The sequence below is a fragment of the Penicillium canescens genome, assembly GCF_028828765.1.
Source record: "Penicillium canescens strain IBT 15451 chromosome Unknown utg000006l_segment0_segment0, whole genome shotgun sequence".
In the NCBI taxonomy this organism is placed as follows: domain Eukaryota; kingdom Fungi; phylum Ascomycota; class Eurotiomycetes; order Eurotiales; family Aspergillaceae; genus Penicillium; species Penicillium canescens.
This window is the reverse complement of record NW_026703968.1, coordinates 2,066,204-2,089,938: the sequence shown is the minus strand read 5'-3', so window position 1 is coordinate 2,089,938 and position 23,735 is coordinate 2,066,204. Positions and strand designations below refer to the sequence as shown.

The following is a 23,735-nucleotide window of genomic DNA, read 5'->3' as shown; positions in this document are numbered from 1 at the left end:
CCTGTACGAGCGTAGTCTGTCTCGTCCTGTTGTCGGAGATCGTCCGCTCTTTGCTTTAACAGCTGCAAGCGTACTTGAGAGACAAATAGCTTATCTCCAGGACATGTCTCGTTTATTGTGATGACTTGAAGAGCCTCTTCCATCTGATGCGTCCATCTTATAGCATCTTGACGTCCGAGATGTGACGACATACTAGAAATAGCCATACGTTAGCACGGCTTGAGCCAAATAACAGAGACTGCAGTGAAGTTTAATAGAAAATTTGGAAGGCGATGCGCACTTAGAGCTCAAAATGAAGCATGCCAATATTGCCCGCTGTTTTTCCAATAAGCCGTTGAGTGTCTCATCGTCGGGGCTCTGGCTATCATCAGCCCGCCCTTGGGTAATAGTCATCATAAGTTGTACGTCGAGCGAGGATGGTTTAAACAGCCGCAGGTCATATACTAGTGAAATGGCGAGCATCATGAGGCGAGATATGAGATCCGCTCTGCCAAGAAAGGCATCGGTACTCCATGCCAGATACGTTAGTAGCCCAAGCAGCAGGTCAATATTTGACTGGACTTTTAGAAAAGCAGATGTGAACAGGAGACGTTTCAGCTCCTCGACGTGGGACAGTCTTTCTTGAGTCGAGAATGTGGCAACAGTATGAATGGCTTGGAACAAAAAAGGCCTGTTTTGGCGTAGATACCAGCTCGTCATGTCTGGTGTAAGATCCATGAAAGGGAAGGATGGCAGCAGGCGGGATCGAAAGAAATCAAGCCGCTCATCTGCTTGATTTGGCGGAGCAGGTGGAGACAGAGAATAGTGGTGAGATAGGAGTAGAGGATTTGGATTCGGTGATACTGTGGTGAACGAATCCGTCGTGAATGCCAGCCCCTCACACGAATTCAGATGAGTGCCGGTGTTTACTAGAGTGCTCGCATAAGAAGTAGATGATGAAGCGCTGTCTCCATTCAAGGGCATTGGTCGAAGGGCGTTGACTGACGACCCAGGAGCACCTTGGGAGCCGATGAAAGATTGCATTTTATTCAACAAAATCTCCATTTTGTCTTCTAGTCGAGCGATCCGCGTATCGGACTCTTCAGCTGTCTGAACATTACGCCTACGAACCGAGTCTGATGGCTCGCATCGTTTCTTAAGACGGACACATCTAGGAAATTGTTAGCAAATTTCATGAATCAACAGGCTTGTATCACCATGTCACCTTTCACAGTTATCGTCATTGGAGGTGCGCACACACCGGCACTTTGCCTTGTAGCACTGTGTGCAAGCTTGGCCATATGTGCTGGATTGGCTAGAGACTTGTTTCAATCTTCTCATGGTGCTGGCTGGACGAGCAAGCTATGCCTGGAGGTCCGAATATCTCAGTTGACAGGTGTGGGAAACGTTTAGAGACACCTGGGGGTCGAACGGAGGTAACTCCGCCGGGATTCCTTCCTGCGGATTTAACCTTCTAAAGTCCGTTATAGTCTCACCTGGCAACATCCGACCTGATAGATCCATGAATTCTTCCTTGGGTCATATATCTCAGGAATATTCCATACATGTATCCGCAGCGGAATGTGCGAAGTCCGGTCCTGCGGCATTATATCTCTGGTTGCCGCATCGTATATACTCTCCATGAAGCTCCCGAGCTCCTGGGTTCTCGGGGCTTTCAATATCGTGCCCATACAGATAGAAAGACTGTAGCTTTGCTTTGCTTCAATCCATACCATTCCAGCTGAGAGCTCACACGATTTCCCCGTCTTACGGGTGTTCATTTTTCCATGCCCTTTTGCAGCAATGGCTCCGAAAAATAAGGCTGCATGGATTCCTGCGAAAAAGGCTCTACCGTTCGAGGTTGGCGATGCACCGTACACACCTCCTGGCCCGGGCCAAGTCGTGGTCAAGAACACGGCCGTGGCCATTAACCCTTTCGACTGGGTGTTGCAGTACATTGGGCCCGCAGTCGCTGGCTATATTCAATACCCCTTCATCTTTGGGACCGACGTTGCAGGCGAAGTGGTAGAGGTCGGCCCTGACGTGAAACGCTTCCGCGTGGGCGACCGAGTCTCTGGAAGCGCTACAGCCTTAGCTAAGGAGGTCAACTGCTCAGCCGAGGGAGGGTTCCAGCTCTACACCGTGATGCGACAGCACATGCTGACGCCAACTCCTTCCCACATCACCGACGAACAGGCTTGTGTCCTGGGACTGGGCCTCGGGACTGCAGCGTACGGTCTCTTCCACCCCGACTACCTGGCCCTCGATATGCCTCAGATCCCGGCGCCCGTCGACGTCATGGGCAAGTCAGGCAAGCCGCGTGCCGTCATCATTACTGGTGGTGCGTCGAGTGTTGGGAGCAACGCCGTGCAGCTTGCCGTGTCTGCTGGCTACCAAGTCCTGTCCACGTCATCTCCCAAGAACTTTGACTATGTCAAGGGCCTCGGTGCAACCCATGTCTTCGACTACCGCAGCAAAACATTAGTCCAGAACCTCCTAGGGGCTCTCGCGGGTCGTGAGCTGGTTGGTGCTTACACTATTGGCCGTGGCGCCGTTGAGGCATGCACCGCCGTTATGAAGAACCATGATGCCAAACTCACCAGGAAGTTCATCGCCGTGGCCGGTACCATAGTATCTCCCACCAAGCTCACGACATTTGTTGGCAAGGGAACATACTTGATGGGCATGGTGGGCAGCATGATCAAGTCGACCGGGACGCGCCTCACGACTGGGGTCGAAGCCAGATTCATTTTTGTCAATGACCTAGTCAACCCCGACAGCGTCGTGTCTCGCGTCTACATGGATTTCTTGCCACAGGCGCTTGAGCGGGGCCAGTTTGTGCCAGCACCTCCGCCGCATGTTGTGGGCAACGGCCTGGACAAGATACAAGAGGCTTTGGATCTTCAGAGGCAAGGTGTCTCGGGAAGGAAGCTTGTCGTGATGCTATAGTTGAGTACTTTAGAGAACTAGTAAGCAAAGAAAGAGAGTGGCCTCCATGAGAAGCAATCTCGAGTCCAAAGCTGTATGTAAAATAATTTTAAGAGAGATAGAATAAGATGGTATCAATGTATTGTGCACCGTCCAGGTGCAGTGGCTATGCTCAACCAGCAGCTGAGCCAGGATGACGAGAGGCGACAAGAGCACGAAAACAAAACTTCAAAACTTGCCAAAAAAAAAAAAAGAAGAAAAAAGAAGAAAAAAAGATGGCCATCCTCTGCCTGTACGGCTGTCTGATAAGGCCATCAGTTCAAAACTAATTCTGCCGCATATTTATTACTAACACTGCCACCGCTATATACCAATACAGTCGACTTGCTTCTTCCACTATTAAGGCTACTAATCCTAAGCGCCACGTAAAGGTGTAAGTTATTGCTTGGGACGCTGTATATAGGTATCCCGTACGGCTATGGTGTAGTGGAAGTAAGAAAAAGAAAGAAATAGTAGTCCTTTCTTGGTCGGAGAGGTTAATAACCTCGCGGTTATAGATACCGTTATCTAGTATGATCGGACGGTTAATTATAATAAAAACTTTTAGAAAGTAAGATAATATAAACTTACTCTTCGGTTTGCGATAGGCGGTCTAAAAAACGGTCTAAAAAACGGTCTATCTAATAGTGTTAAAACATTTGCTATGTCACTATAGAAGAATAGCTTTCGTACGAAGCTGTAATTATCTAAGGCGGTAATAGAGACGGTAAGTGAGGCGGTGGGAGGTTTGCATGGGGAAATTAGTTTTGAGCTGATGGCCATAACGTAATTCACTACCGAGCCGGCCACACCACCGAGTCGGCCACTTCAGAACACCATAGTTAAGGGGATAAATTACAGTACTATATCCTAACAATAGGGACTTATATATATTTCATATTAAAAGGTCATGTTCCAGATACATAGTATAACACTTCGACAAAGTTTAGGGGATTTTTATGATAGACTATTCAAGATATATATATCTGTAGCTGAAGTAGCTAAATTACATTGTAATTTATGGTATCATCGTTATCTGATTTATTGATTCGCTTGAAAGTTCTAGAGATGTTAGGATATGCTTATCAATATATATATGTAACTAATTAACGGAATTGAAGTTATGGTTGTTAAGATATAAGTTTATCAAAAACAGCCTTTAACTATGGTGTTCTGAAGTGGCCGACTCGGTGGTGTGGCCGGCTCGGTAGTGAATTACGTTAATAAACTACCGTATGCCTGATACTCCAGGCTACGTTATGCCTCTCTTCCCAGCCCTATCTATGTGAATATTTAAAATTGGCCGAGTCATTAAAAAGTATTATTAAGGTTCTTTAGACTATCGTCCCCAGATCTATCGTGGTTAGCGCCGGTTTTTCAGTTGTTACGACGTGATAAAAGCTCTTGGGGTATATATACCACAAGAATCAAAACTATCGAGAACGACGCGCAACGACATCAGCCGGAGGCTTTCCTACTTCCCACCCCCACTACTTCAGCTCTTACCAAATCCTTATCCCCATTTTCAGGAGACTCATTTGTAAAAGCCCGAAGCTTCTTAGCCTTCCGAATATCCTTCCATCCAAGTCCCGGAGAAAAAACCAAAACAGCAATGCTAACAGCAATACCGAGATACATAACATGGTCAATGCTTTTCGCGTACGCCTCAAGCACAGCTGTGAGCTCTGGTCCAGATACCAGATCACGAATGGAGCGGACTCCAGCAGCAACGATAACGTCTGGAGAATGTCCAATCAGCGCAGCGCGCTGCTGAAGCTGCTTCCGAAGGCTGTTGCTGAAAATGGCGTTTGCGGCAATCAGAGAGGTTGAAGCCCCTATGTTTTGCCAGAAGATTATAATGGCCATGGCGAGAGAAATATGCTCCGTTGATACGAGGTTTTGGATGGCGATGTAGGGCTACAGTGGAGACTTGCGGATCAGTGGACGGGGTCTTTTTTCTGCGAAGCACTCGGTTTGAACTTACAGCTGCCGCTGTACAGCCACTTGAGATTCCGTAGAGAATCTGGTATCCTATCCACTTTGCGGCTGGGGTTGTTGGACTTAAGGTTGATAAGAGGCCGTAGCCGATGGCTGATATTGCTCCCCCTGCGAGAAGGAATGGGAGATAGAAGCCCAAAACAGAGACTGTGTGGTATCATCAGTCGCAAAGATCTTCGCGAGAGACCGAAAATCTATAATCGGAGATACTTACTCAGAACACCTGAAACCATAGTAAACATGACCAAGCCGAGCGTAATTGGGAGCATATGCACTCCACTCATCAAGGGCGAGTCGTCAAGGATCGCTTGGAAGTAAATTGCAATATAGAAGTCAGCCACAAGAACACTGGACAAGCTGAAAAACATGGTCATTGCAGCCGACCAAATGACCCGGTGTTTGAGCATGGCAAATGGCACCATGGCATCGTCGCCCTGGCGATACTCCCAGACCAGAAAGAGCCCAAAAGTGACGGCAGCGCCAGCCAGCAAGCCAATCACCACTGAACTATCCCAGGTGTATTGGTTTCCGCCAAACTGGAGTCCCAAAAGAAACATGACGACCGCGGGGCAAATGAGCATGAACCCTGGGAGATCCAGAGACTTGATGGCGGTGCTGAGAATCTTCAAGGGTGGACTTTTAGGTTTATGTTCGGGGATAGTGTTGAAGAGAAGGAATCCGCCCACTATCACTCCCAGAGGGAGGTTGATGTAGAAGCCTAACAGAAAGACGTCAGTTTTTGGGGGTTTTCAAAGTGCATATGAGGTAACTCACACCACCGCCAGGACACATTTGTAGTAAAGGCCCCTCCAATAATAGGCCCCGTCGCAAGGCCCAGCTGACCCATACCCATATTCAACCCCATGAAGAGCGCCTGCTTCTTTGTTGGGAGGACTGCGGAAATGGTGGTTACGGCGCCGTTAGCTACCCCAGCAGACCCTATCCCTGAGATGACACGGCCGACAATGAACATTGGCGACGACTGGGCCGCTCCGCATATGGCTGATCCAATTTCGAATATAACAAAGAAGACAAGGAACGTCCACTACATGATGAATTTGTCAGCATTTAGATCAAGTGCAAGCATGATGCGTGAGCCCTAGGCCAAGGCACACCTTTATAGAGAACTGGCTGTAGACTTTCCCGCTCAAAGGCTGGAATGCGGCACTTCCAAGCTGATAGGCACCGCCATACCTGAGCACAAGAGATCAGCAATTTACGAAAATAGATAGCAGTGGTGCTCAAGACAAGTCAATGGAGCTTACCAGCCGACGTCAACTAACGAGTCGAACTGGGTTGTAATTGCCGGGGTGGCTGTGGAAATGACGGCCAAGTCGAGGAAGAATAGAAAATAGGCCAGGGTAACTGATGTGAGGATAAGAGTCACCGACAACCATGTAGGATACTCCAACTTGGGCTCTGTATCAGTGATGGAGGTGCTTTTCTCGGCATTGATTTGCTTCTGTGCCGGGATTGTCTGCCAGGGTTCGGAGGGGTCTGTAGGAGGTACATGTAGAGTATGAGATTTTGTCTCAGTCATTATAAAACTTGAGTTTTGTCCAGATTCTGTGATTAAGATATTTGACATTATGGTCAACCATATGAGAGTGACATTTCCTTTGTTTATAAATGCAATGCATCTTCATTGCAGATTGGACTCCGTATTATAGAGTAAAACGGAGTCGATTTCCGAATTCCGAATCCAATCTAATTTTTCCTGTGGCAGGTGTTTTATAGGTACATTATCCATAATCTTGTTGAAACTATGTTGAGACTTTATTAATAATCTATATCAGGCCCCGGAATGTACAGTAAAGCGGAGTCTGCGGCCGAAATCCGGACTCAATCCAGGTTCACCTGCAGGAAACTACATCTTGGAGTGATGTAACCTCCGTGTCTGGTTTGGTCAGAATACAGGCGAATGGCCACAGGAAATAGTAGAACGTAGGTAAACTATGATGCAGTTTATTAAGCATTTATGATGATAGCTAGACAACAATGAGGCAACTAGCGTCACAGGATATCCATACACCACTAAGATACCTTAGATCGGGAAAAAGGCTCAGAAATAGAACCCCACTCCGTTAACGGCCAGCTGGATTGCTGGATTGCATTCAACACGGTCATGCCCGGTATCGATCTCACAAAACCTCATGTTCTATCTGCAAAGACGCTGAATCTATTCCGGGATCTCGAGGACGTAGCGACCAGCAATCTTTCCTTGCTCTGTAGAACCGGTTAGCATGTGCAGAACATTATAGTAGGGATACCGAAACCATACCCATGAGCTCGAACACTGCCGGCAATTCCTTCAGAGGAACAGTCTTGTATGGAGCCTTGATCAAACCACGCGCAAAGAAGTCAACAGCCTCAACACCATCTTGGCGGTTACCGACGTAGCTGCCCTTGATGTTGATCATCTTGACAACGGTGGTAAAAACGGGAGCCTTGAGGAATGCATTGGCGGGCATACCGATAGCAACGATCGTGCCACGGGAACGGGCATACTCGACAGCCTGCTGGAAAGGCTTCTCAGAGACAGCAAGAAGGAGCACAGCATGGGCACCCAGGCCTCCGGGAGTAGCGGCCTTAACGTCTTCGACGAGGTCCTTGGACTTGGTGAAATCGATGTAGGCCTAGACAAAATATTAGCTCAAGCTCACACCAAAGCAGAGCAAAGAATGATATTATACCTCAGCACCGAGCCGCTCGCACATACCTCGCTTCTCATCTCCACCATCAATAGCAATAACGCGCAATCCCATAGCCTTAGCATATTGCTGAGCCAACGAGCCAAGACCACCTCCAGCACCAACAATAGCAACAGTCTGACCAGGCTTCGCACCAGACTCCTTGAGACCTTTGTAAACAGTAACACCGGCACAGAGAATAGGAGCAACAGCATCAAGGGCGACCTCCTTCGGCAACTTGGACACATGCGCCGCCTTACCAATAGCATACTGCTGGAAGGTACCGTCAACCGTGTATCCAGAGAGCTCAGCATCAGGACACAGAGGTTCATCAGAGGTCTTGCAGAACTCGCATGCCAAGCACGATCCATTCAACCACTTGATACCCGCGTGGTCGCCGATCTCGATGCCCTTGGCCAATTCACCTTTGGCGACGACGATGCCGGCGCCTTCGTGGCCGCCTACTAGGGGTTGCTTGAGGGGTAGGGGCCAGTCGCCTTTCATGGCGTGTAGGTCTGTGTGGCAGACGCCGCTGTAGCGGACTTTGATGAGCACTTCATCTGGGCCGGGCTTTGGGACAGGAATTTGTTTGTAAACTGGTGGTCCGCCCTTTTGCTCGATGACTTGGGCCCACTGCATGTCGGGGATGGCGGGGGGACATGTTGGTGGTTGGTGGTTGGTGGTTGTCCACGGGTTGGTTGAGTGTAGGTGTAGGTGTAGGTTGATGACGTGAAAACTAGGATGTGGAGGAAGTAGAATTCGAAATAGAAGTGGGAGTAGAAGTGTGTAAGGTATGAAGTAAGGATGTTTGTAACAATTGTAAAAGACAATGTTGAACAGAGAAGGGAAAGAGAACTTGTTCTTATACAACGTGCCAATGTATGACAAGCCACATTGCCTGACCATGAGAATGATATTTTCCCGGATTCCAGCATCCGATCAAGTGATCCGGTTTTCCGACAAGAAATACCTTGAATCAGTGCCTGTCTATCCCTCTGTGGGTATCATCTACCTACGTAGTCCATCCGCATCCGCTTGCATACGCAGCCCCCTTCCTCCCCGGTCATGCCCAGCCACCTAGACTTCGCACGGCAGAGCTTTAACGGGGATTGACAGGGTCAATCACTCCACAGTATCGGCCGGAGGGAAAGGAAACAGCTACTCCATGCCACAGACCCCGGTCTCACCTGCAGCCCACAGGAACCTGGTGCAGCGCCTACAGCGGCCCCTCATTTGATACAAGAGAAACGTGATCTGGAGAGAGAGCCGAAGGGACGTCGTTTGGATATGATTTGACTGTGCCGGATCCGATTGACCTGCTTCTTACCCCCACGTTGTGCTGATGGGGAGTGGAGGACGTCACCACCGGGCATAAGTACGAAGATCGCCAGGACTGTGTTTCATACTCAAGAGGAAGGCGGGAGCTCTGTTTTGCGGGATCATAAAGGAGAATATAATCAAGGGGCATCTGATGATAGACATATTCCTAATGCCTCAGTGCGCGAACACCTTGGGGGAATCGCGATCTTATGACTGTGGATCCGATCTGGGGAGATGACATGCAGACATGTCGGACTCGGGGATTCAGGTTGAATCGTGTTAGTTTCCTATAAGTTAGTCTATATTCACGTAGTGCTTTAACTTGGTGTGATTATATCTGTTCAGTACAAATTGTGCATGCCATATGCCTCCTTTCGGGGCGGGAGCTGTACCAAGTATATATAGTCAGAATGTATTAGCTAAAATTTATCTCTAGATAGCTATTTCTAAAGTAATAGCTTCAGTGTCCTTGTAATCTACCAAATTGGACTATATTGGGGCAATGAATGGACTAAAATTAGGTATTGGCGCGATCTAATAATCGCGCAAAATGATAAGACACCCGAATCTCACGATCACATTTCTCGGAGGCAGATTCGGAGGAGGCAACTCCTAATTAGCCAAATCATCACCTCCGTTAGCATCTGAACCGAATTCACATGGTCAAATTGTCGTAGTTCTGTGCACTACCACCACCACCTCTCCACATCCAAGCTTCGGCGTGTTTGTATGGACTCGGAACTGAGATCGGAGCAGTGGGAGTCGACGAAAAGCATCAAAAAAAAGAAGACCGAAGAAAAACCAAGACGGTGCATCTACATAGAAACGCAATACAACTGAATACTCAAGCAGTAGAGGGTTGTGGTAAACACCGGATCTAAGCCCCGGCTGATACCCCAGACGAAGCGATTCAGAAGGAAGAGAGTAACTCCCGTTTCTCCCCTCCCTTCATCTCATCTCCCAACTTCACACTTTGTCAACTTTGTCAACTTTCTCAATTTTCCTTTTTCCTCCCACTTCCTCTGACCCCCTCGCCCTCTCCTCCCTGCATCTCGCCTAGGCCCAGCCGCGCATTCTCTTTCTTGGACTCCACGGAAACTTCCTCTCCTGCATCTTCCCACCACAAACGAACCCATCCGTCCATCAGGTATTTCTGTCTCGCTTTCTTTCTCCATCGCTTTCTTTCATCTACCTACACTCCGAAACCACACCTTCACCTATGAACCAAACCCACTGACCTCGCGTCCACGCTAGGCCTCCGAAACCCCTTGACTGGTGTCTCTTGCACCCAGGGTCTCTCCCAGGTGCCTCAATTCCTTGGACCTCAGCTCCTCCCAAGTGACCAAGTCTTCGACGCGCTCGACCCGCATCGGGGACCGCGGCCATCATGACGGGCGCTCCGCCGTACAACGCCCAGTCCCCGACTCAGCAGCATCGGTACGCTGCCTACAGCTCGCCCAACAAGAACCATCCTTATTATCCAAACAATGAACAACCGCCGCAGCAGTACCACCAGCACCCGCCGCAGACACCTCCCGCATTCGGTCCCTCGTCCGTCACGCGAAGCCCTCACTTTTCGCACGCGTCCTCGCCAATGCCCTCTGCGCTGCCGCCGCCCTTGAATGGAACGGCGCCACCGCATCCCCCTCATCCGGAATCTTCGTCGCAATACCAGGGACATCCAGCTGGGGGCCAACTTCCACCGCCGCGCCCTTATGGGGCCTCCGTGCTTCCCGGCAACGGCATCTCACCTTACGGCACATCGCACGGCCATCCATCCAGCCGCCCAGACGGCCATTCGCAATCCCCTACCAGAGAATCCGAGTCTCCATACCGCGTGAGAGGCAATGGTGTTTCATACGGGCATTCGATGATGCGAGAGCCGAGACCTGTTTCGCCCGCCCAGGAAACTGTACGAATCGTCCCAGTTACTCCATTAGCCTGTGATTTACTGATATTTTCTCCACTTAGAAACCTGCTAGAGCTGCCGACCCGATGTCTTTCGCCAGCATCTTGTCCGGACCGACAGATGAACAGCCCGCGAGAAAACCGTCCCCTCCGCCTGCCCCCATGTCCATCCCAGCGCCTCACACTCCCTCCGTTTATGAGCACAGACACATGGACCATCTCCATGCCCCAGGAAACATATACCCCAGACCTGAAAAAAGGGTCATGGAATCCTACATGGATGGCCCCAGAGGACCACACGCCCCTAACGGGTTCGCCAAACCCGAATCGGAATTGCTTAGTATGGCCCCTCGTGCACCACCTCGGAAGCCATTCCCGCCTGGCGTGGACTTGGAGCAAGTCAACCGCGCCGCGGCTGAGATCGATCAAGCCGAAAAGAGCGACGTTGAAGACCCTAGCTTCGATGCGGAACTCGGACGGTATCGGGAGAAAAGCTACAAACGGTCCCTGGATAGCAGCCGTGCAGAGCAAATCCGGAGAAAGGTAGGCATTCAGACACATATTTTCTTTTTACCGTTATACTAATGTGTTATTAGCGCCGCCGCAACGAATTCCTGCTCGACCTCGGCAGATCCTTCGAAAAGCAGTCCATTCTTGGCAACGAACGATTCCGAGCGCTCAACGAAGGTGCCGTCATGGCCGAAGTTCAACAGAAAGAGGTTCAGGACGAGAAGGAGCGCAAGAAGGACATGCAGCGGAAGCGCCGTCGCGAAAACACGGTGCGCCAGGAAATGCAGAAGAAGCTAGAGGCCGAGCGCAAGGCAAGCAAGGCCCTAGAGCCCGGCGAGAAAGCCAAGTTCTTGCGCGAAGCCGAGCGAGCGCAAAAGAAGATCCGAACCACGAAGCGCGCCCTGGAGGGTGGCAACGCTCAGGATGAGCTCGGCGAGATTACTCCCCTGGCTCCTAACCTTGAAGGTGGGACGATCAGTCAATTCCATATTGGCCGGTCCTCTCCCAGTCGGCGTAGGTCTGGCCGCGCTGGCCCTAGTACTCGTCCCAAAAAGTCCAAGGAGCAGAAAGAGCGCGAAAAGCAACTTGCCGAGGATGCCTGGATGGACGGTTACGGTGACGATCTATACCTCACCCCCAGGAGGGACGCCGGAGCCTCGAAGGAGGGTACCCCGATGTCGCAACTGCATTACGACAGCAAGGGCTACAACCAGATCTATGAGCAAATTTGGCGTGATATCGCACGCAAGGATATTCCCAAGGTCTATCGCATCAAGACCACTTCTCTCTCCACCCGGCAAGAGAACTTGCGCAAGACGGCACAGCTAGCCAGCAAGCAATCCCGCAAATGGCAAGAGCGCACGAACAAAAGCACTAAGGACACCCAGGCCCGTGCTAAGCGAACCATGCGTGAAATGATGTCATTCTGGAAGCGTAACGAGCGCGAGGAACGAGACTTGCGTCGCGTGGCCGAGAGGCAGGAACTTGAGTCGGCCAAGAAAGCAGAGGCGGACCGTGAAGCCAACCGACAGAAGAGGAAGCTCAACTTCCTTATATCGCAGACCGAGCTGTACTCCCATTTCATTGGTCGTAAGATTAAAACCGACGAGGCACAGGGAGACGGCGCTGTCGCACCTACTGGCGAGACTGTCCAACCAGGCAAGCAATCTGCACACACGATCAATCTTCCTAACAGTGTAGCCAATCCCAATGCCAAAACCACTGCCTTCGAGGATCTCGACTTCGATGCCGAAGACGAAACGGCGCTTCAGCAAGCCGCCATGGCAAATGCACAGAACGCCGTGCAGCAAGCTCAGGACCGTGCTCGCGCCTTCAACCAGGAGGGTGATAATATGGCTGCCTTCGATGATGGCGAGATGAACTTCCAGAACCCCACTAGTCTGGGTGACATTGAAATCTCTCAACCCACCATGTTGAATGCCCAATTGAAGGAGTATCAATTGAAGGGTCTCAACTGGCTTGTCAACTTGTACGAGCAGGGAATCAACGGTATCCTGGCAGATGAAATGGGTCTCGGTAAAACCATCCAGTCCATCTCAGTCATGGCTTACTTGGCCGAATTCCACAACATCTGGGGTCCATTCCTGGTCATTGCACCTGCATCAACCCTTCACAACTGGCAGCAGGAGATTACTCGCTTTGTACCGAACATCAAAGTTCTGCCGTACTGGGGTAATGCCAAGGACCGTAAGATCTTGCGAAAGTTCTGGGATCGCAAGCACATCACCTACAACCGGGATTCGGAATTCCACGTTCTAGTAACCTCGTACCAGCTTGTCGTTCTTGATGCCCAGTACTTCCAGAAGGTGAAGTGGCAGTACATGATTCTGGACGAAGCTCAAGCTATAAAATCTTCTCAAAGTTCGCGATGGAAGAACTTGCTGGGTTTCAGCTGCCGCAACCGTCTTCTGTTAACTGGTACGCCAATCCAGAACAACATGCAAGAATTGTGGGCACTGCTTCACTTCATTATGCCTACTCTATTTGATTCCCACGATGAGTTCAGCGAATGGTTCTCCAAGGACATTGAGTCCCATGCTCAGAGTAACACCAAGCTCAACGAGGATCAGCTCAAGCGTCTTCACATGATCTTGAAGCCTTTCATGTTGCGTCGTGTGAAGAAGAATGTCCAGCAAGAACTTGGTGACAAGGTTGAGAAGGACATCTTCTGTGACCTGACTTACCGCCAGCGCGCCCTGTATGCCAACCTTCGGAACCGTGTTAGCATCATCGACCTTATTGAAAAGGCTGCTACCGGTGACGACACTGACAGCAGCACCTTGATGAACTTGGTTATGCAGTTCCGAAAAGTTTGTAACCACCCCGATCTTTTCGAGCGTGCAGAGACCAAGTCTCCATTCTCTGCTGCATACTTCGCGGAAACTGCTTCTTTCGTTCGCGAGGGAAGCTTTGTTGATGTACGCTATTCGACTAAGAACTTGATCGATTACGAGCTGCCGCGTCTGTTGTGCAGTTCTACTGGCCGGCTTGATATTCCTGGCTCTGATAACCCTCGTGCCGGTTTCCAAACAAAGTATCTGTCGCAACTGATGAACGTCTGGACACCCGAAAACATCCAGAAGAGCGCCAAAGAGAACGGTGCATTCTCGTTTCTGCGTTTCGTTGACACCTCTGCGGGAGAAGCCAGCGAGCTGTCACGCCTTGGTCCCTACGAGCGCGCTGCTCGTCGTCGTGGCAAGTTAAACCGACTGTCGCGCTTGCATGTTGTCTACGACGAAGGCGAAGATAAAGAGAACTCGGTGCTCTCTCATTCTATGTTGAATATTGTTGAACGGAATGATCGCAGTGCTGTACAAGATATTGCTGTTGAGGGTCGGATGCGAGACTTGATGACCGTCTCCCGTTCGGCATTCGAAGGCCAAGGCCTACACCTAATTGAGCCATGCGCTGCTCCTAATGCCTCAGCGCCCCCTATCACCGTGTCCTCGTCTGGTCAACAGGCAACGAGAGAATTCAACGACGCTCTGTTCAATGCATCTGTCCGACAAGCGCTGTCTGGCCACTCAAGCAGGCAACTCGAGGAGCAGATCCTTGCCCAAAAGTTGGACCCTACGCCTTACTCTCACCCACCTATGCTGCCGGCTCCGCTCTCACTCAAGGGACGTTACAATCACATCGAGGTTCCCTCGATGCGTCGCTTCGTGACGGACTCGGGCAAGCTGGCGAAGTTGGACGAGCTATTGCGTGAGCTCAAGCCTGGTGGCCACCGTGTGCTTCTGTACTTCCAGATGACGCGCATGATCGATTTGATGGAAGAGTACCTGACATACCGAAACTACAAGTACTGTCGACTGGACGGAAGCACCAAGCTGGAAGACCGTCGCGACACTGTCGCCGATTTCCAAACAAACCCGGAGATCTTTGTCTTCTTGCTGTCAACTCGTGCTGGTGGTCTTGGTATCAACTTGACTGCCGCCGACACTGTCATCTTCTACGATTCCGATTGGAACCCTACCATCGATTCACAGGCCATGGACCGTGCTCATCGTCTGGGTCAAACCCGCCAGGTTACCGTATACCGTCTTATCACCCGTGGCACCATCGAAGAACGTATTCGCAAGCGTGCCCTGCAAAAGGAAGAGGTGCAGCGTGTCGTCATTACTGGTGGTGCCGCTGGTGGTGTCGACTTCAACACCCGTGCTCGCGAGAACCGCACCAAGGATATTGCTCTGTGGCTTGCCGACGACGATGAAGCCGAACTCATCGAACAAAAGGAGAAGGAGGCCATCGAACGTGGCGAGACCCTCGGTGTCAAGGGCGGAAAGAAGGCTGCCGCAAAGCGCAAGCGAGACCTTACACTTGATGACATGTATCATGAAGGTGAGACCCACCCAATCCTGATTTGGAAACTACATACTAACCAGTCGACTTATAGGTGAGGGTAACTTTGACGATGCTAGTGCAAAGCCTTCCGGGGCTGCCACACCTGCAGAAGAGTCTCTCGACACGCCATCAGCAACACCAGCAAAGCGCGGCCGCGGCCGTGGTCCGGGCAAGGGCACTTCAAAACGCGCCAAGACCACAAAGGAGCGCCTGCGCCTGATTGATGGCGACGGCGGCCTCGATTAATAAAAAAATCGATGACTGTCAATTAATGCAAACCGGGACCGGCGTTCATGTCAAAGCTTTTGTATCTGTTTCTGTTTTCCATGTTTGTCTCTGTGCTTTTACTTTACCTTTTTTTCCCGTTGTCTTTACCGGCTGTTACCATTCTTTCCCACTTGTTTCCTATATCATCTTTTTTTCTCGCCTTCTTCCTTTTCTTATCTCCTCTTCTCTTTCTCAATTGGCAGACATGTGAACATGTGAAAACCTGCACTGTATTATCATACAACCCCTTGACTTTGACGTTGGCTATGTTCCGGACTGGCGAATGTTGGATTATGGACATTTGAGTTTTTTGAAAGACTGAACTGACTGCACTCGTGTGACGGTCCAAGAGCAATGGATACTTGATTCCATTATCTATGTGGCAAGGAAGGAAAGACATTCACTGTGATAGACCTGACTTGATCCTTGCTTGGTGTGTTGTGTGTGGCTTTATGGACATGGTATGTTGTGTCTAGGTGTGATCGGTCTCGGTGTGGTTTGATCTTGTTAAGGGGGCCTCTTCTTTTCTTTCTACATTGTTCTTTTTTCACTTTTTTTCACTTTTCCTCGTTGTGAGGCTCAAAAGGGCGTCGAAGAAGTTCTAGTTTGGTTATGAGTGTCAATGTATTGATTCGATGTACTCGTATACTCTTGGTTTCCCTAACTTTGTTGTTCTTTCAAGTTCTTTGTGTCAGCTCCGTTACCCGTAGATACATTAAAAGGTATACGCGCTTTGAAACGAGTAGATCGTATGTAGAGACTGGATACATACTTCATGCTTGGCTCCGTATACACATTTGTAACTTTCGTCGCCGCACATCTCTATATACCCAGCTAGCTACATAGCTTGAAATGGATTTATCTTTACTTGTGCTTCGGAATTCTCGCCTTGTTCTCCCGCAACCTTGGAAATGACTTACCTTGTTGCTGACTTGACACACATTTTTCCCGTTATGGATGTTGAGCTCCTACATACAATACGCTCTTTCCGTCCCTTCACGATCATTCTGAGATGAAGCAGCGCCACCCCTAAATACTGTATTCGGGTATCCATAATCTCTTTAGCTACCTACAGCAAATTATAGATGAGCTGAGATGGAGGTCCCTGTCAAGGTGCCCTAGTCCAATCCTCAAAATCATTGTCATTCCCGGAATTTCTATCATACTCCCAAGCATCTTCTTCAAAAGCGTCGAGGTGTTCATATGAAATGGCGTCCTTTGGCTTAAGAACTTCGCTCCAGGAATCAAGCATTTTGTTTTGTTCGGCACTCCAAGGGGGCACTCCAAAATGGAGCTGGGAGTAAAAATGGGCCAATCAAGTCTCTGAACCTGCCAACAAGCAAAAGCCCATACATAGCCTCTCTTCCATACCTTCTGTTCCATAAGTTACCAGCAAAAAAGTGCAGTCACCATAGCTCATGTGGAAGTACAGCTTCAAAACCCCCGTCATGGCAGTCCACACCCGATTTTCCAAACAATCACAGCAACTGCAGTCGCGAGCGTACACGCAAATATCACGGCCGAAGGCATGAGTGTGCCGATCATCGCCATACTAGTCAATGTCGCAAAGATACCGCTTGCTGGAGTAAATCCACCGTACATGAAGGATTGAAAAGCGGCCGCTAGGGAACCTATAACGTGTCAGCTTGCAGAAGCCCTCGGTTCTCACCCAACGAGCGACACGCGAATATAACAAACCCGTAACAATCCCTCCAGGCCCAAACCCAAGGCACAGTATAATTGTAATGACAATGGAGAAGGTAATCCACCAAGCGGTGATGATTGCGAGAACATCTTTGACCGTCCGTTAATATTATGGTTTTGAAGGAGAAAACTGAATTTCCTCACCAGGACGTGAAAGCCACTCTGAGGCTTTTGTCAACCATGAATCCACTGACCAGGCTTCAGAGAGGATTTCCGCGCTGGACAAGACCAGAGAGCGGTCTGCCACAAATCGATAGAATCCAGCCCCGACAGTCTCAGCCCGCGTGAAGTTCAAGCCTGCTATCAGGAAGCTGAGAGGCGTCATTTGTAGTGCAATGGGTAGAAAACTGGAAGCGCTCAAAAGCAAACTATAGCACGGGGGATAGTGATGCCTGAAGTTCCGCCCAAGGCGCTAAGGGTGAGAACGGGGTAAAATGGGCATCAAAGGCCACGGAGCTAACCCGAATGGGAAGGGAGAAAACTAATCTTAACCCTCAGCATGCTCAGCTGGGGCTTCGACCTCGCTTACCCACCTAAATAAAGAGACTGCTGCGTGGTCTCACATGGTAAGCTTATTCTCTTCTATGATCTTTTCTATAGCTTATGTATCTGTATTCTCTAGGTTAAGCTTTTCTATTTAGAGTACGGTGCACGACAATACCACATCGTGGCTTCACTATCTTTTTATTTCCTAGCTCGTTTTAGCTATTTAATGTTGTTACGAGCCGCGTCCGCTGACTCTGGGTCTTTAAAACCAGATCATATATCATATCTGAGTAGTACCTACCCCGGCCACTTAGGCATCTTATCATCTTAAATAGACGGTGTAAGCGATAGGGCCGTACGGGTATAATTGTTCGCGGTATCGGTTAGGAGATATCGCCTTAGGGTGTTTTGATCGTGATAATGTATAGGCTCGTACATTCATATCTGTGCTTTAACACCCAGCAATGCCTCAGCATTCTTAAAAGCAAACTTCTCCAAATCCTCCCCAGCAATCAACCCACTCTTCTTAACCCTCTCAAAAAACTCCAACCCCTTCTCATTCAAAGAGAAAGGATAATCAACACTATACAAAACCTTGTCAATACTAGTAGTCTGCAAAAGACAAGCGAAAGGCGGCAGCGCAAACATCCCACTTGTAGTAACCCAAATATTCGCATCCCAAACCTCCTTGAAAGACCTCTCCCTCCCCCACCGCGCAGAAACAAGCATAACCCTCTCCAACTGAAACGGCAGCATCTCACCCATATGCCCAATAACAATCTTCAACCGCGGAAACCGATCAAACAACCCACTAGCATAAAGCCGCAGAATATGCGCCGCCGTCTCAGAATGCCACCCCCACCCAAAAGCACTCAACGCCATAGCAACAGAGTCATCGTAATTTCCCTTGTAGTACTCAACCGTCTCCTCAGTCGCCCACGACGGATGGATGTAAATGGGCACGTCAAGCTCCTGCGCTTTCTCAAATATCACCCAGAATCTCTCGTTGTCGTAGAATTTTCCGTTGATATGGTTGTCTACTAAGGCGCCCACGAACCCGAGCTCGCGCGTGCATCGCTCCAGTTCGGCCGCTGCCGCCGGGGCATCGCTCATGGGTAGGAGGGCAAAACCTGCGAGGCGGGTTGGGTTCTTGAAGATTGAGGCGGCGAGGTCGTTGTTTACCTCTTTGCAGAGAGATGTTGGGTGGGTTCCTGGGGCGTGGGAGAGGACTTGGAGGGCGACTTGGCCATTGTCTAGGTCTTGAATCCTTTCTGAGCTGATGCTCTCTAGTTTACGCGTTATATGAGATGGGAACTGGGCGAATTCGTCGTGTGTGCTTGCTGCGCGGACTTTGGGGGAGAGGTAGTGTTCTTCGAGGGTGATGAAGGGCGGCATGGTGGTTTGTCGGTGGTTGTTGGGAATGGCGATGAATGAAGAGGTTTGTTTTAGTTTTGGAGTGTACCAAAAACGGGATTTAGATCGTTCAACTGTGAATTGAGGTCGGGTGCTCTTAAATATGTTGGATATCATGTCGGTGACGTCGGTCTTTAGGGTTGCCCGTCCGAGCTCCGAGCCCTAAATCCGAAACTGTAGACTATAGAGTTGGTCGTTGCGAATCAGATCATCTCACGTCAGACGGTAGGCTTATCAGATTTTATTAGTTAAACAAAATTACTCTTTTTACTTCGTTATGGATGATTCTATCATGACCGCCCTAATTGAAGTCTAAGTAGGAGCCTGGGTGTGTGGAAAGAAACTCCTGTGCACGGGTTGCTGTATATGTGATGCTTTCCTCACTTCACTCTTTACAAGTTCGGGTTATCTTAGTATACTTAGGCTGAGAAGTGAGGTTAATAATCGTGTGATGTCAGGTCCGGAATGACAAAAATGACAGAGCTGATTAGGACCCCTCATGGGTTACCGCTACCTTTTGCTCTCTAATTGACTGAAGGGTTCAGACGGCAAAAGTCTTCCAAAAGGTGCTGTCTCTTAGACTGCCTGGAGATTCAACCAGGTGAGGGATGGCCTATTGATTGTCTGGGTTTCCACCGGGGACCAGGGGGAGAGGTGGCCAGGTCACGTGGCAGTGGATGACTACTTTCCTAATCGGGATGGCAAAAACAACCCTCTATCAGTAACGTTAACCTTACTTTTGTAACCACCCCACCGAAATAACCTAGCGGTAGTTAACTGTGTTCGGATATCGTGCAGAGAGAGCTCGGGTTCGACCCGGACATCGGAGCTCCCGGTGGGGAATTTTCTTTTTCCCTTTTGGGACACCACGTCACGTAAAAGCGTGGCCGCAGCCGACTACAAATGCCACTCGGGAAAGAGGGGCATAACGGGAAAGGTGGATGTGAATAGAATCAAGGCCAGTCAGGATGATCAGGGCATGGTACAGCGTGGACTTGACACTGGTCAATAAAAGACACAAGCCTACTGAGGATGACTGTGCTAATGGCTCAAATGCATGGAGTCATCCTAGAATTTCAAAAGGTACGTAGGATATCAGAAATGGGTGCAAGAATGGGGAGTCAATCAAAGAAACCGTAGTCAATTAGGCTGGAAGAGCCCGGCAGACGGCATGGCCAAACACCATGGTAGGAAAATGCCCGCACCAAGCAGGCATTTAGCTTCGAGATGGAGGTGTAAATAATCTTGAGCATCAGGTATCTTGCTGAGACTGAGTGAGGGGAATGAAAAGCAAGAAAACCACCCATACCATCAAAGTTAACGAACAGAGTAATAACTCTCGCCCCGGTATAAGTCGTGATGCACCCGAGGAGACATCTCATGAAGGGTATCCATCATGCGGCCGAAATGAGTACCTACCGTCGTTCGAGCCATGGAAGGTGATCAATACTTTATTTATATTGTAGCGATCGATGTATAGCACGTTAGTCCCGTGTGAAGGCATTCTTCCAGATGTGGTAGGCATAGCATTTCAGCAGGTAATTGGTATGGTTCGCCCACCAATGACACAAAGAGGGCTAGGACCCCATTTTTTTTAACCTTTTTCTTATGTGTCCTTTTTGTTGAGGTTATTCACGTCCAAGCTCCAAGTCCTGTTTGTTTCGAAGGCATTCACAGGCAAAGTCTTCTAGGTAGACAATATCAGACCTTCAACTATGATCCAGCTGTCCTCAAGGAGATCCATATTCCAATAGAGTTGGCATGTAACAAGTAGTAGAACATTAGCATGAACTTGGCGTACATATACCCCAGATGAAGTGTTGATCAGTGGGTTGGATCCACTCGGGAGATCTGCGTGGGTTCTGTTTGGATAATCTTGACGCCTATTTTGTCAGGCGAAAATTTATATTATCACGTGCATCTCACGGGCGCTGCCACTTACCACGTCGGGAAGGGACATCCGTGTCTACGAAAAGCAACCAATCACAGACCACCATTTATAAGCCGATTGCCGGATGACTCAGCCCTTGCCGCCCAGACCGATTTTCTTCTTTAACTGTGGTCCCGCCGGGCTCTCGGGCTTTGATCTTGTGTCGCTTTAAATCTCCAGGAACCCTTGTTACGGTTCTACATTCACTTCATTTTGCTTCAATCCAATCACAATGGAGGCTCTTTTGCAACAGTCTCGTTCCATGTGCCCTTTCCTCAAGCGGACTTCGCCTACCACCCTCCGCACGCTCTCGACCGCTACTCGTCCCAGCAGCAGCCCTGGAGGTGGCACTATGTCCAATCTCCAAGTCCTGGCTCGCCGCTGCCCGGTCATGAGCAAGGCCCTGGCTGTCCAGAGTGCCCGCCTTCACGGTACCAAGCGCTTCACCTCGTGCGCTGCAGGAGTTACCGCCATGCAGCCTCTCCGCGCACCGACCGGCAAGCGGGCATTGCACACCACCGGAGGTCACCCCGCTAGTCTGGCTTCTGGGGGATACGAGAAGAACGAGCGAGGTAAACACTAAACTCTATGAGGGCTTATGCTTTGAGTAGTTTCTAATCTGACTGCAGGACGCCCTGGTCTGAACAACCCGATTCGCTCTTCCCCTACCGCCAACGAGGCCGCGGTCCGCGGCCCCCGCCCCGAGGCACCCACCACCGGTCGTTACAACTATGATGACTTCTACAACACCGAGTTGGAAAAGAAGCACAAGGACAAGTCCTATCGGTACTTCAACAACATCAACCGTCTCGCTCAGGAGTTCCCTCGGGCCCACACTGCCTCCACCGAGGAGCGTGTGACTGTCTGGTGTTCAAATGACTACCTCGGCATGGGCCGCAACCCCCACGTCTTGAACTCGATGCACAAGACCCTCGACACCTACGGAGCAGGCGCAGGTGGTACCCGTAACATCTCGGGTCACAACCAGCATGCTGTCGCACTGGAGGACACGCTCGCCAAGTTGCATGGAAAGGAGGCCGCCTTGGTCTTTAGCTCTTGCTTTGTGGCTAATGATGCAACCCTGGCCACTCTGGGCAGTAAGATGCCCGATTGTGTCATTCTATCGGACAGTCTCAATCATGCATCCATGATCCAGGGTATCCGCCACTCCGGCGCTAAGAAGATGGTCTTCAAGCATAACGACTTGGAAGACCTCGAAGCCAAATTGGCCTCATTGCCACTTAGCACGCCCAAGATCATCGCTTTTGAGTCCGTTTACAGTATGTGTGGGTCAATTGCACCCATTGAGCAGATCTGTGATCTCGCCGAGAAGTACGGTGCCATCACTTTCTTGGATGAAGTCCATGCCGTTGGAATGTATGGTCCTCATGGAGCTGGAGTTGCGGAGCATCTTGATTATGATGCCTACGCATCCCAGGATACCGCTTCCCCTCAAAGCACCAAGGGCACAGTCCAGGACCGTATTGATATTATCACTGGTACCTTGGGCAAGGCCTACGGCTGTGTTGGTGGATATATTGCAGGCTCGGCAGCCATGGTTGATACCATCCGCTCCCTCGCCCCTGGATTCATCTTCACCACTTCCCTCCCACCGGCAACCATGGCTGGTGCCGATACTGCTATCCAATACCAGTCTCAGCAACCTCGTGACCGGGTCCTGCAGCAACTGCATACCCGCGCAGTGAAGACGGCTCTTAAGGATCTGGATATTCCCGTTATTCCCAACCCGTCCCACATTGTCCCTCTTCTAGTTGGTGATGCCGAGCTTGCCAAGCGGGCCTCCGATAAGCTTCTCGAGGAGCACGGCATCTACGTGCAGGCAATCAACTACCCTACCGTCCCGCGCGGTGAGGAGCGTCTGCGCATCACCCCGACTCCAGGCCACGTCAAACCACTGCGCGAACACCTGGTCCAGGCTGTTCAGGCCGTTTGGAACGACCTTGGTCTCAAGCGTGCCAGCGACTGGCAGAGCCAGGGTGGTTTCGTTGGCGTTGGCGTTGAAGGCGCCGAGGAAGCCAACCAGCCCATCTGGAAGGACGCCCAGCTAGGTCTGCAGGCTGGTGAGACTGTCGAGGCTGCTGTTGCTCGTGAGTTCAACGATGCAGTCGCCCAGACTACTGTGCCGCCTTTGAAGACCGCTACCCCTCTGACCGAGAAGGCCCACTCGGCGATGTCCTCCACCCCTGTTGGTGTGGTCGCCTAAAGAGCCGGCTTTCGAATATTTTCGGTTTTTGGGGTAACAACGTCATAGTCCCCGTCCATTCTTTTACTCTAATATGCTGGCAAGCGGGCATATACGTCCGCGTTGCAAATATCCCAAACCTGTCTGATTCATTCATGTTTTGTGTCTGCTTTTTTGCATGAGATGTAGTTGTGTCTTGTGCTAGACTTCGGCTTGTATAGATGTGTGCTGTCATTTGATTGCACCGAGCACATACTGGATCTACTGTTGTATCTACATGTACTCTGTTGAGTGACAGGTTGAGAGGCGGACCAAGCTCTAATGAACAAGGTTGAAGTGGGACATACTTTCGTCTACCGTAACCTTCTTAGATTCCTTGTACGACTCTGTCGAGGTATATCTTTCCTTGATTGGAGCATCTAGATGCTTATTTATTTGTTTCGGTTCAAACTGATGCGACTTTGCGCGCGAAAGTTAGGGTTACCCTGAAGAGCTC

At 50.1% G+C, this 23,735-nt stretch overlaps 9 protein-coding genes across 9 annotated transcripts; 3 read left to right on the top strand and 6 right to left on the bottom strand.

Annotated features, from left to right (window-relative positions):
- Positions 1-192: 192 nt before the first annotated feature.
- On the bottom strand, positions 193-1,368 carry N7446_009757 (uncharacterized protein; the record flags this gene model as incomplete). Its single annotated transcript, XM_058518502.1, has 2 exons — positions 1,205-1,368; positions 193-1,150 (listed from the first exon to the last, which is right to left on the bottom strand). The coding sequence occupies exons 1-2, from the start codon at positions 1,318-1,320 to the stop codon at positions 193-195; spliced, it is 1,074 nt and encodes a 357-aa protein (XP_058369290.1). The 5' UTR covers positions 1,321-1,368.
- Positions 1,369-1,782: 414 nt separating this feature from the next.
- Positions 1,783-2,928, top strand: N7446_009756 (zinc-binding alcohol dehydrogenase family protein; the record flags this gene model as incomplete). Its single annotated transcript, XM_058518501.1, has 1 exon — positions 1,783-2,928. The coding sequence occupies one exon, from the start codon at positions 1,783-1,785 to the stop codon at positions 2,926-2,928; it is 1,146 nt and encodes a 381-aa protein (XP_058369289.1).
- A 1,468-nt stretch (positions 2,929-4,396) lies between these two features.
- N7446_009755 (MDR family MFS transporter) lies at positions 4,397-6,484 on the bottom strand (the record flags this gene model as incomplete). The annotated part of the gene is made up of 6 exons (XM_058518500.1): positions 4,397-4,863; positions 4,931-5,091; positions 5,159-5,662; positions 5,719-5,989; positions 6,060-6,138; positions 6,210-6,484. The coding sequence occupies 6 exons, from the start codon at positions 6,482-6,484 to the stop codon at positions 4,405-4,407; spliced, it is 1,749 nt and encodes a 582-aa protein (XP_058369288.1). The 3' UTR covers positions 4,397-4,404.
- Positions 6,485-7,016: 532 nt separating this feature from the next.
- Positions 7,017-9,082, bottom strand: N7446_009754 (zinc-dependent alcohol dehydrogenase). The gene is made up of 3 exons (XM_058518499.1): positions 7,638-9,082; positions 7,226-7,580; positions 7,017-7,170 (listed from the first exon to the last, which is right to left on the bottom strand). Exons 1-3 carry the CDS (start codon positions 8,538-8,540, stop codon positions 7,124-7,126), a joined length of 1,305 nt encoding a protein of 434 aa, XP_058369287.1. The 5' UTR covers positions 8,541-9,082; the 3' UTR covers positions 7,017-7,123.
- An 866-nt stretch (positions 9,083-9,948) lies between these two features.
- N7446_009753 (uncharacterized protein) lies at positions 9,949-10,340 on the bottom strand (the record flags this gene model as incomplete). The annotated part of the gene is made up of 2 exons (XM_058518498.1): positions 9,949-10,142; positions 10,193-10,340. 2 exons carry the CDS (start codon positions 10,338-10,340, stop codon positions 9,949-9,951), a joined length of 342 nt encoding a protein of 113 aa, XP_058369286.1.
- A 1-nt stretch (position 10,341) lies between these two features.
- On the top strand, positions 10,342-15,482 carry ino80 (chromatin-remodeling ATPase INO80; the record flags this gene model as incomplete). The annotated part of the gene is made up of 4 exons (XM_058518497.1): positions 10,342-10,866; positions 10,926-11,405; positions 11,459-15,233; positions 15,289-15,482. The coding sequence occupies 4 exons, from the start codon at positions 10,342-10,344 to the stop codon at positions 15,480-15,482; spliced, it is 4,974 nt and encodes a 1,657-aa protein (XP_058369285.1).
- Positions 15,483-16,822: 1,340 nt separating this feature from the next.
- Positions 16,823-17,588, bottom strand: N7446_009751 (uncharacterized protein). Its single transcript, XM_058518496.1, has 3 exons — positions 17,352-17,588; positions 17,202-17,297; positions 16,823-17,134 (listed from the first exon to the last, which is right to left on the bottom strand). The coding sequence occupies exons 1-3, from the start codon at positions 17,530-17,532 to the stop codon at positions 16,950-16,952; spliced, it is 462 nt and encodes a 153-aa protein (XP_058369284.1). The 5' UTR covers positions 17,533-17,588; the 3' UTR covers positions 16,823-16,949.
- A 543-nt stretch (positions 17,589-18,131) lies between these two features.
- On the bottom strand, positions 18,132-19,088 carry N7446_009750 (amidohydrolase family protein; the record flags this gene model as incomplete). The annotated part of the gene is made up of 1 exon (XM_058518495.1): positions 18,132-19,088. One exon carries the CDS (start codon positions 19,086-19,088, stop codon positions 18,132-18,134), a length of 957 nt encoding a protein of 318 aa, XP_058369283.1.
- Positions 19,089-21,210: 2,122 nt separating this feature from the next.
- Positions 21,211-23,582, top strand: hemA (5-aminolevulinic acid synthase HemA). The gene is made up of 2 exons (XM_058518494.1): positions 21,211-21,608; positions 21,666-23,582. The coding sequence occupies exons 1-2, from the start codon at positions 21,269-21,271 to the stop codon at positions 23,258-23,260; spliced, it is 1,935 nt and encodes a 644-aa protein (XP_058369282.1). The 5' UTR covers positions 21,211-21,268; the 3' UTR covers positions 23,261-23,582.
- Positions 23,583-23,735: the final 153 nt, after the last annotated feature.

What these genes read in the sequence shown, in the direction of transcription:
- N7446_009754 (XM_058518499.1), bottom strand. Translation starts at nt 8,540, where the DNA reads ATGGTCAGGCAATGTGGCTTGTCATACATTGGCACGTTGTATAAGAAC. An exon ending in GCGAGCGGCTCGGTGCTGAG is followed by an intron (nt 7,581 to 7,637) that starts GTATAATATCAT and finishes TATTTTGTCTAG; the next exon opens with GCCTACATCGATTTCACCAA. An exon ending in GGCAGTGTTCGAGCTCATGG is followed by an intron (nt 7,171 to 7,225) that starts GTATGGTTTCGG and finishes CCGGTTCTACAG; the next exon opens with AGCAAGGAAAGATTGCTGGT.
- N7446_009751 (XM_058518496.1), bottom strand. Translation starts at nt 17,532, where the DNA reads ATGACGCCTCTCAGCTTCCTGATAGCAGGCTTGAACTTCACGCGGGCT. An exon ending in AGAGTGGCTTTCACGTCCTG is followed by an intron (nt 17,298 to 17,351) that starts GTGAGGAAATTC and finishes GGACGGTCAAAG; the next exon opens with ATGTTCTCGCAATCATCACC. An exon ending in GCCTGGAGGGATTGTTACGG is followed by an intron (nt 17,135 to 17,201) that starts GTTTGTTATATT and finishes GACACGTTATAG; the next exon opens with GTTCCCTAGCGGCCGCTTTT.
- hemA (XM_058518494.1), top strand. Translation starts at nt 21,269, where the DNA reads ATGGAGGCTCTTTTGCAACAGTCTCGTTCCATGTGCCCTTTCCTCAAG. An exon ending in ATACGAGAAGAACGAGCGAG is followed by an intron (nt 21,609 to 21,665) that starts GTAAACACTAAA and finishes ATCTGACTGCAG; the next exon opens with GACGCCCTGGTCTGAACAAC.